The sequence below is a fragment of the Sander lucioperca genome, chromosome 21 (assembly GCF_008315115.2).
Source record: "Sander lucioperca isolate FBNREF2018 chromosome 21, SLUC_FBN_1.2, whole genome shotgun sequence".
NCBI lineage: Eukaryota > Metazoa > Chordata > Actinopteri > Perciformes > Percidae > Sander > Sander lucioperca.
The window spans coordinates 13,403,575-13,414,974 of record NC_050193.1 but is presented as its reverse complement, the minus strand read 5'-3'; the positions used below and the strand labels follow the sequence as shown (position 1 = coordinate 13,414,974).

The 11,400-nt window shown below is 38.9% G+C and overlaps 1 protein-coding gene across 1 annotated transcript in view; it reads right to left on the bottom strand.

The window, feature by feature from the left end:
• Positions 1-4,725: 4,725 nt before the first annotated feature.
• Positions 4,726-11,400, bottom strand: part of slc17a7a (solute carrier family 17 member 7a) — a 15,509-nt gene continuing 8,834 nt past the window's right edge. The window contains exons 4-13 of the mRNA XM_031320747.2: positions 10,693-10,807; positions 10,524-10,611; positions 9,228-9,314; positions 8,724-8,866; positions 8,432-8,581; positions 6,723-6,855; positions 5,955-6,065; positions 5,459-5,586; positions 5,298-5,367; positions 4,726-5,089 (exon numbers count right to left, since the gene is read on the bottom strand). Of these exons, the coding sequence (XP_031176607.1) occupies positions 4,797-5,089; positions 5,298-5,367; positions 5,459-5,586; positions 5,955-6,065; positions 6,723-6,855; positions 8,432-8,581; positions 8,724-8,866; positions 9,228-9,314; positions 10,524-10,611; positions 10,693-10,807 (1,318 nt within the window). The 3' untranslated portion in view covers positions 4,726-4,796. The remainder of the gene's footprint in view (positions 5,090-5,297; positions 5,368-5,458; positions 5,587-5,954; positions 6,066-6,722; positions 6,856-8,431; positions 8,582-8,723; positions 8,867-9,227; positions 9,315-10,523; positions 10,612-10,692; positions 10,808-11,400) is intronic.

The following is an 11,400-nucleotide window of genomic DNA, read 5'->3' as shown; positions in this document are numbered from 1 at the left end:
TTGAGGACGCATTGAAATCCAATTATTTAGACCACATTTGGTGGTGGTCTGGCGATATGGACCAGAAATATAAATATAAAGTAAAAAAATTGGGGGGCATATTAGAGATTTGCAAAACTGGTACAATGTGCTTTCATCCAGAAATGTCGAGAATGTTTTACAAGGGCTGTCAATGAAGGAATGCCTGTGGCTCTCGTCATTTGGAGGATCACAGAGCCAGATGTCTAATTGCTTATCTGAGGCTATGATGGCTAAAAGTATATCTACATTATAAAAATCGAAAAAAGTCATAAAAAGTCATAGTTTAGTTTGACAAAAAGAGTCGTTAAAAAGTCATAGTATAGTATGATGAAAACAGTCATAGTATAGTGTGTCGAAAAAAGTCATAAAAAACTCATAGTATTATTATAATATCAAAGAATGTTCAGAAGAACATGCAAACTCCACACAAAAGAACCCATGCCATGAATTGTCAAAGTATAGTATGTCGAAAAAAAGTGATACAAAAGTCATAGTATAGCATGTTAAAAAAGTCATAGTAAAGTATGTCGAAAAAAGTCAGCAAAAATGTGTATAGTATGTAGATAGAGACATTAAAACATTATAGAAGATTATAAATAAGTCTTAGAATAGTATATAAAAAAGTAATAAAGTCATAGTAAAGTATGTCAAAAATTGTCATAGTATAGTATGTCGAAAAAAAGTCATAAAAAGTCATAGTATAGTATGTCTAAAAAAAGTAATAAAAAGTCATAGTGCAGTATGTCGAAAAAGTCATAAAAAGTCACAGAATAGTTTATCGAAAATTGTCATTGCATAGTATATCAAAAAAGTCATAGTATAGTATGTTGAAAAATGTCATAGTGCAGTATAGAAGTCATAGAATTGCATGTCAAAAAAACACAAAAACGTCATAGTATAGTATCTCGAAAAACTCATAAAAAAGTCATAATATAGTATTTAGAAAAAAAGTCACAGTATAGTATGTTGAAAAAAAGGCAGAAAAATGTCATAGTATATGTCGAAAAACTAAAAAAAAGTCATAGTATGTCAAAAATGGTCATAGTATAGTATGTCTAACAAAAGTAATAAAAAGTCATAGTGCAATATGTTGAAAAAATCATAAAAGTCCTAGTATAGTACATCAGAAAAGTCTAGTATAGCATAGTCATAGTATAGCATAAAGTCAAGGTGCAGTATAGAAAAAGTCATAGAATTGTATGTGAAAAAAACACAAAAACGTCATAGTATAATATCCTAAAAAACTCATGAAAAAGTCTTAGTATAGTATGTCGAAAAAAGGCACAAAAACGTCATAGTTTAGTATGTTGACAAACTCATTAAAAAAAGTCAGGGTATAGTATGTCAAAAAAAGTCATAAAAAGTCATAGAATAGTATGTTGAAAAAAGTCATAAAAAAGTCATAGTGTAGTATGTGTAAAAAAGTGATAAAAAGTCATAGTGCAGTATGTCGAAAAAGTCATAAAAATGTCAGTGTAGTGTATAAAAAAAGTCCTAGTATATAGTATAGTATGTCGACAAGTCATGATAAAGTCATAGTATACTACGTCGAAAAAAGTCAAAAAACATCATAGTATAGTATGTCAAAAAAAGTCACAAAAAATCATAGCATAGTATGTCGAAAAAAGTCACAAAAACGTCACAGTATATTGTATGTCCAAAAAAAAGCACAAAAAACTCATAGTATAGTCTATGAGTATAGTTTGTCAAAAAATTTGGAATTGCATTTCACACCTTTCCATGTACCAATTCACACTCCTTGCTTTGGTATGTATGGGGACAACACACACACACACACACACACACATACACATACACGCACACACACACACACACACACACACACACACACACACACACACACACACACATACACATACACGCACACACACACACACACACACACACACACACACACACACACACACACACACACACACACGACATCATGACAAGACATCATGCCCCACCCTCTGGTTCGTCATCCTCACTTCCCTTTTCTGTGACATGCATGTTTCTCCCTTACTCTCCCACTGAGTGCATCTGCTCTCCTATCTAATCTTTGCCTAAAATCACAGAGATAATCCTGCATCCATCTGTTCTGAGAGAAAGACAGAGAACTGACATTGCGCTTATGATGTGAAAAAAAATCAAGACTAATTTAATGCGTCATCACGCTGTGGGTGATAAATCCTGATGAAAAGTTATGCTGAAATAGTGACATCTTCTCAAATTGCTCACATTTTATTATACACAAGGATATCTCACATATACATCTTTTATACATAGAACACTTTTGCATTATGATCACTTTCTTTTTTTCTTTTTTAACTGATTCCCACCACACATTTCATCAAGAAGGAGGACAACATTGGACTAGCCATAAATGAGACAAAGAGAAACTTGATTAAAAATACACCAATACAACATTTGAAAATGAAATTCTATACAGGAATAATCATTCACATCTTTTAGACATTTCATTCAAAACAAAATTTTCCTTAATCACTTTTTCAAATAATTTATTGACATACCTACACATCTTACCATTAAACCCTCAGTTTAAGCAAATACAATTATTTTAACAATCCAGTAGTGTATTTTTTTCTCACAAAAGTGAGCTCAATTCACAAACTCTCTATAAATTAAATAGAATTAGATTCTTAATCTGAAAAAGAGCCGCCTGCAAATGTACTTTAAATAAAAAAAAAAAACGTGTGTTGGCATGACCTGTGAGTACACACAGAGGGCAGATGTGTTTGTGTGTGCATGAACATGTTTAATGTATGTTGGCTGTGCAGTTTGTTTAATATGACAGTTCCTCTCCTGTATAAGCATGTTGGTGTCGTCTCAGGAGAAGCACCTCTGAACTCTCTACTCCATTACCCAGCTGTCAGTGTGTCACGATGGAGAGGGTGCTGCTTTTGAAGGGCTTGATAGGAGCTGAGTTGATTGGCCATGATTGTTACCAAACCTTAACACACCCTCTGACAATGTATGATATTTCCTAATCCCACCCTGTTTCCATGGGTGCTTCACAGCCATGTAAATACCAAAAAGTGTGCCACCACTGCCTCTGCACACTGTGCATAATGCACTTGACTGTGCTTGCATGAAATTAGCACCCTGTGTGTGTGTGTGTGTGTGTGTGTGTATATGTGTGTGTGTGTGTGTGTGTGTGTGTGTGTGTGTGTGCGTGTGCAAAAGGAAGAGAGGGATGGTGGGGTACTACACTGATGTGCTCATTAAAACATGCTCACCGCACAATGTTTCAGCACCTGCACACAACGAACGCTTGCACGCACTCACGCACGCACGCATGCACGCACACAAGCACGCACACACACACACACACACCCACACACACACACACACACACACACACACACACACACACACACACACACACACACACACACACACACACACACTTAGACTTAGACGATCTGACCCACCAACTCAAACATGACTACAATTTATACTAAATACGTGGAAACAGAGAGCAGCCACAAAGACACAGAACAAGGCAGAAACAGAGGCCGCACGTGCTGTGATGCCTGGGAATATTATAACTGTTGTTCCTCGCTGGTTACGCAGTGGATCAGTTAACCACACTCTACTTGTCATTCTGGGCTACCTATCTAACGGGAGCGTACACGCCAAATGGAAAGTCACAAATGTCAGATGATTACTCATGTAACCCATAAGCCTGGCTGGACGTAACCTAGTTAGGTCAGACCCAGGTGAGATTCAGCTAGACACCAAATGCAAGCTCAAACACACACCTTTGCACAATCAAATGCACACACATAAAGGGGGCCTGTTGTAACAAAAGCTAGACAGCTTCACACACACACAAACACAGACTGATACACCTAACCAGATTTTTTCTCTTTGATTTAATAGTTTGAAAGTAGTCGGCACGTGCATGCATACTATAGTTATGCAGTGCTGTGGAAAAATAATGTTGCAAAGAAAAAGATTAAGTGGATGCATCACCAGCGTCCAGACAAGATTGTCCACAAGGGGCCTCACTCATAAAAACACATTAGCTTTTAGTTTGTGTATTGATTTTTAATCATTTGCTCAATATGATTTCTATTGAGGCTGAGGGCCTTGGGAGTAATATAGACTAGAAAGTGTAAGCAAGCTACACTAGTGGCATCACATTTTTTAAATAATTTGGACAATGTTGTAAGCTCAAAAGTTTTACGTTTCAAAACGTGCTTTCTCAGCAAGAAAAGCAAATGTGTGGCTTACACATAAAAATTTAAATACAACACAATGCCGGTGGCTTGAGAGAGTTGCTGTACAGGCAAAAAGCCAACTATGCGCGCACACACGCACACACACAGAATCTCCACAGTGATGTCGTGGAAACAGAATGCTTGACCAATCACAACGAGCTCAGGAGCAGGAAGGAAGTCTGGGATCTGAGTTCAGTTTTTGCTGTTGAATGCTGTTGAGTTGTATGTGTTTGCACACACACACGCGCACACACACACGCACGCACGCACGCACGCACGCACGCACGCACGCACGCACGCACACACACACACACACACACACACACACACACATTAACACACAGAAATGAATCAGATGCATACTTTTGATATGTGCAGTTGAAAATATTGTACAAAAGCACACACCAGGTTCATTCAGTAAAGCAGTGACTCTCTTACAATCCCTTTCCAAAAACAATCTTCCTTTTTTCTTTATCTTTTTTTTTCAAATTTTTTTTTTTAACTTCATCAAACTATCATTTTGATCTTCTATCTCAGCTCCTTCTCCTCTTTTCCCCCATACATGTACGAGTTGTATCCAGGCGGCTGGACATACTCCTCAGACTTATCCCAGTCCGACACCCATCCAGACCCGGCTCCTCCGCCAGTCCCTCCTCCATTAGAACCAACAACTGGTTGGTTCATGGCCCCGTACTGCCCGCCTCCGCGGTAGAGCTCATCTGTTTCATTGGCCAGTTCATCCTCATCGATAATACCACACTTCTCCTCACTGGTGTCCTCTATATCTGCCCAAGGCTGCTTTTCCCCTGATGCAAAGATACCTAGTGAGAAAAGAATATCAGAATCAGAATAAGATTTACAATATATCAAAGTACTGCAAAAGGCAAGAACGTAAACATAGAATAGAAATATTACAATAAAAATATGTAAAAGACACTATAACAAATACAATATGTACAATATGACCAGCATTTAGAGAGGTCTTCTGCACATGCCTCACAAAACACTATATTCAAAGTCAAGTCATACCATAGAAAATCACTCCTCCGTAATGTACGAGTGAAGCTATTAGGAAGACACCCTGCCACTCTTCACGTGTCTGAAATTATGTAAAAAAGGTGTGGAACATAGGTGAGTTTCAAATTTTATACATGGCATTATAAAATCAATACAAGTGAATGTTTGTTTACCTTGTGTTTGGTCATGGCTCCCACTATGAGAGGACACACCATTCCAGATAATGTTCCCACCCCGTTTGAGATGCCCATCAGTATGCTGGCATATCGAGGGGCGATATCCAAGTGATTGACATTAAACCCTGAAGGAGATTTTTACAGTTAGGGTTAGAAAAAAGACATTTCTCACAACAACCGAGTAAAGGGACATCAATTAAGGGAGAGATTTACTGATGCAGTTATAATCATCATGAAGCTAAGTCAGCCCTCAGTATTAAAGGAATAGTTTGACATTTTGGGAAATATGCTTATTCGCTTCCTTTCCGAGAGTTAGATAAGAAGATCGACACCCCTCTCATGTACAGTAAATATGTTGCAAAAGCCAGCAGCTGGTCAGCATAGCTTAGCATAAAGACTGGAAACAGGGGGAAACAGCTAGCCGGGCGAAGTGTACAAAATGTTTTCTATTATTTGGCCGGTATACAGCATACTTGTTTATAACTTCTCTTACCTGAGATAGCAAATCCACTGAAACCCACAGCGAGGACCAGGAAGGAAATGGCAATACCTTTTGTGTGAGAGTATCCCACCACCAGCAGGAGGGTGGCCTCCATCCCAAAACCTGAAACACATCCACATAAACACATACAAAACTGATGAATGAATGAGGAAAATAATCCACAACTTTATTCTCTGTCTCAACTATAGACTGTAAAATTAAGGTCTCAACAAGCAATGGTCACCTGTTATACAGTTACATGTTAAAAAATGGTACATGTGTTAATGCACATGCAGAAAAAAAAAACTAATGCAGCCTTTAAGTTGTGCTAAAATATTGATATGATTGCAGTACTGGCAGCTGCTGCACTTCAAACATTCTGAATGAAAGTTGCTGGGTAAAAGGTGCCAGACAAATTATGTTACTACATGTTAAGTCCTTAAAGCAACACCAAAGATTCTTTTGTACCTTAAAATAATGTTTCCAAAACTGTTTCAGTGGTTCATCAACTCGTAACAGGGTGAACGGCACTTCTGCATTCGCTTTGCGGCCCTCTATCGGCTATAACCGCACTATGCAAGTTTGTCAGATCGGGTAGCAGATCTGTAGTTCGAATGAGACATAAGAAACTACTACGACAGCGGTAATGGACAATTCCGCTTCCAACCTGTAGGGAGACCGAAGAGGAAAAGTGCTTTGGTGTTGCTTTAAATTTCAGGACAATTATGGCAATTACTTAGAAATACACCTACAAAATGTAATTTATCTTGTCACTCTCACCTCCACAGTTCATAAGCTTCCTGACGTTGGTGGTGGTCATCAAATTGTGGGTTCTCAGGTAGTCTGCCAACTGGCCTCCAATAGGCACGATTATTGTCATCACCAGATGGGGCAAAGCTGACACCATGCCCACCTGAAAGAGGAAAGGGGGAGAGTGAGCGTGTATGTGTATGAGAGTGTACATGTGCGTGTGAGAAAGAGACATGGGAATAGTGTTTTTATTCATTTGAGTGTTAGAAACAATGAAAGGCTGAAGGTTGAAGTTTTGTTTTGATAATAGCACATCGATCTGAATAATAATTCATGCTGTTTAGTACTCCTTAGAACTGAAGTGAGATAACGGGATCTAAATTATGACATAATATCAAAGAAAAGAGATAAGACAATAGGAGGTCAAATGGTTTCTAATTTCGTTTTTGGTGTTGTGGTGGTGTGGGGGTCTAAAATTCTGACCATACAGTATATCCATTCAAGCAGTCTCCCCTTCTCTCTTCGCATTTCCTATCACCTCTACATTATCTACTAACAAATAAAATCAAAATACCCCCAAACATGCCAATGGCTTGTCATGGTAACCCTCAAACTCTTATTATCAGTCTTGTTTTTGAATAAAACATGGAAAAGAAAATTTGACACACACAAAAGAAAAATTACAGTATATAAATAAGACTACACTCGTTTACACAATCTAAATGTGTTACTAGAATCTTCCTTCTTACTTGGTTTGTAGAGATGAATCTGGGACATTGATAGTGTAAATCCTTACTTGCATGCAAACTGTTGCTGTAAATGTTTTCCTCAAGTATGAATGAACTTTTCTTTTATATACCCAAATATTTGGGATACTTTTTGTCCTTTCCTTTTATTTATGTGTATACATGAGAGTATGGGTTTTGGTGTGCGTATGTATATTACGTATGTATGTATATGCATATGTGTATGTATGGGCTAAATGCTGTCATGCCTCTTAATACTGCAATATGTATATACATGGATTTGTTTTTAATAAGGAGTATTGGGGTGGGGTGGGCGAGACGGGATGAGGGAGAGCTCTAGCGAGTGTGAATGTACATGTGCTGTATTGTCTTTGTCTTATGTCTTGAGGACCCCCTCGAAAACGAGATGCTTCATCTCAAGGGGTTATCCTCTTAACAATACATTTCAATTTCAATCCCTGAAACGGCTCATAATATTTAGGTATGGGGCTTACACAAACCCACACCCTAAAGAAGAATTCTGGTATTTTTCAACCTGGGTTTCATATTCTTAATTGTGGCTTTTTTGCCTATGGGTCATAATAATGTTAATATAATAACTCCATTATAAGAGATTTGGAAAACACGACTCGTGTATATCGCAGCAAGCAGTGCAAACGTCCTAAAGATTTCCAAATAATTTATATTTAATTTTATATTATAAACATTTTACATGAATCATTTAAAATGCTTAAAGGCAACGTCATTATGACCCATAGTCACAAGAGCCACAATTATGGGGAAAATACCAGCATTTCCCTTTAACTCCAGTTGAAGTGACCTAGAGCAAAGCCTTAACACTTAAACTCTCCAGTGAAATTGCAGTTGGCTACAGTAGTCGACTGCAGCTTTGGGTGTATTCCAATTGTGAATAGACATTTCTGAAAAAAAAAAATCAAACTATAGCTTCTGTAAAGAAGAAGAAGAAAGTCTTTATAGCTGATATAATCTCACCTTGCTGATCTCAAAGCCAAATACTTCTTCAAAGTAGGCTGGCTGGCTGATGAGCAGCAGGTAGAAGGTCCAGCTCCTGCAGAAGTTGGCCACAATGATGGCGTAGACTGGCATGGAGGTGAAGAAGTGTCTCCATGGTGTTTTAAATTTCTGCCACCAAAAGGAATATTATTATAATGGGATTTGCTGACTTCACTAAGATGGATCAAGAACTAGAAAGTCAGCTGAACATGTATACATTCATGTGTACATCTGCACTATCTGTGTTTGTGTGCAGGTCTATGAGACCTACATGCAGAGGATTGAGAAATGTTGCAGACTCTCCGATTGCCTCTTCAATGTACTTCCTCTCCTCCGGTGTAATAGTGGGATGAGCAGCGGGACTCTCATACGACACCAGAATCCAGAACAAATACCAGCATATCCCAAAGCTGCCTAGGAGAGGCAGAGAGATAGAAAGCAGAAGACATGGGTAAAGCAGAGAAAGAGAAAGATAGTTAAAGGGTACAGGAGTAAAAAGAGAGAAAATGAGAAGTAGCTGCTCAAGTTTAACAACATCAGTAGTAGGCGGGGGTGGACTTTTTAAACTCCTAATGTAGACACATAAATCCTTGAGATTTAATAAAAGCTTTGCCATTTAGTCTTGATTGTAAGCAAAAAAAACACAGTACTTAATGGATGTGGAAACATTTGCATCTGAACTGAGGAGTGCTAGTGTATGTATTAATGTATTACTTGGCTTAACAGTCATAGTCATGCAGTAAGCAAACACATATTTCATTATAAGGACACTAACCATAGACATAGAATACTGAAGACCACCCAGTGTATTGCACCAGTATCCCAGCTAAAGGCATGGCCACCACCGCCCCTGCATAGGATCCTAAGAAGGCATCAAACAGAGAAAACCAACTAATTATTAATTTTCTCTCATAATCATGTAATAATTTCCACAATCAAAATGCTCAATATTTATTGTTATTCAGTATAAATCCTACGGTGGCCCTGAAGTGCAAACCACGACAGCAAATCCCACAACACTACAGCAATCTCACAACACGACAGCAATTTGCCACAACAGGACAGTAATTTACCACAACACGACAGCAAATCCCACAACAGCAAATCAAACAACACAACCGCAAATCCCACAACACAACAGCAAATCGCCACAACATGACAGCATTGGTAAGACTGAAACGGAAAGGGGAGGTACGTATTGGACACTGATCCTTGTCCTGATTGGTTGTGTGGCACATAGTATATTTTGGGGTACTTGACACTGTTATGTTTTGTATTATTTAATTTTGTATATTTGCAAAAATTACAGATACCCCCATTTAATTTATTCCTTATGTGAGTAAAAAGGCACAAGATCATGTGTTGGTGTAAACTGTTGGTTTGCACTGCCTTCTTCAGTTGGCCCAATGTCTGAATGAATGTTTGAGTAAACTTGCCTTAAAATTAACAGATAGCCCAAATATACTATGTGCCTGTGCCACACAACCAATCAGGAGGATCAGTGACCAATGCGTTCCTTTTGGTCTCAGTCTCACCAATGCTATTATGTTGTGGTGAATTGCTGTAGTGTTGTGGCAATTACCGTTGTGTTGTGGTGAATTGCTGTCGTGTTGTGGTGAATTGCTGTTGTGTTGTGGTGAATTGTGTGGTGTTGTGCGATTTGCTGTTGTGTTGTGGGATTTGCTGTCGTGTTGTGGGATTTGCTGTCATGTTGCGGGATTTGCTGTCTTGCTGTGGGATTTGCTGTCATGTTGTGGTGAATTGTGTGGTGTTGTGCGATTTGCTGTTGTGTTGTGGGATTTGCTGTCGTGATGCGGGATTTGCTGTCGTGTTGTGACAATTTGCTGTCGTATTGTGGGATTTGCTGTCGTGGTTTGCACTTCAGGGCCACTGTAAAATCCACATAACATATTCAATTCTTAAGCTTTGCAGGAACCTCTGGCTGCTCTATCTTTGCAACCTCATGTTCAAACTCACAGAACTTAACTCTAGTGGAGATCCCAAAGTTTCTGCAGATTATCAGAGATATTGAATTTGGGGATACATGTGTCAGTAAGGCGAGAAACGTTACCACAAAAGGCTGTTGTGGCTAATCGACTTCTCTCAAGAGGAGGCGCCCACTTGGCCCAGATCCCATGGCAGGCTGGGTATGATACACCCTGAAGGACACAATATAGTCAGGAAAACACTCTTGCATGTAGGGCTAGTCTTACACAGAGCACATGTGACACATACTGTACCTCAACAAGGCCCTGGCATATCCTGACCAGTATGACGCAGCTGTAATGGCAGCGAGCAGCAGATGGAATCAGCATGTTGAGGGTGGATGTGGCTACTATAGCAAAGCCAAACACTCTTAAACACACAAAAGACAAACAAGCAGATTGGATATTCAACAGTAACAACAGCAGCACAAAAATGGCAATTAGATAAAACAAACGTTTCACTAAAAGGATGAAGCTTCATGGTCGTGGTCCTAAATATGATTGGAGTTGTTAACTGGTGCTTGTTTTATCAATGCTGCTGCACCCGGTATCTGCTTATGAAGACCATTGTCAGGTCCAGCTCACGCTCTTAGTTCATTTTTGTTTTGTTTGTGTTGACTTCCTGTTTTATGTTGAAATACTCACCGTCTGTTTCTGTTTCAGGTCACTTGTCTTCCAGTCTTTGTCTGCCTTCCTGCCTGTGCAATTACCCTCCCTTCCCTAATGTGTGCCACCTGTGTGTAATTGTGTCCACCCACCTCAGTGTATATATACTTACCTTGTGTCCCTGTTGCCAGATTGTTGTACCTCGTGTCTCACTCTCCAGCGTTATTCCTAGTGTCTCTTCCATGTGTTTTTGTATGACCTCTTGCCTGCTTTTGACCACGTTTTTGCCTGCCGTTTTTGTACCTTCGTCTGCATTGTACTTTTCTACAATAAACTCCATTACTTGTTACATCTGCT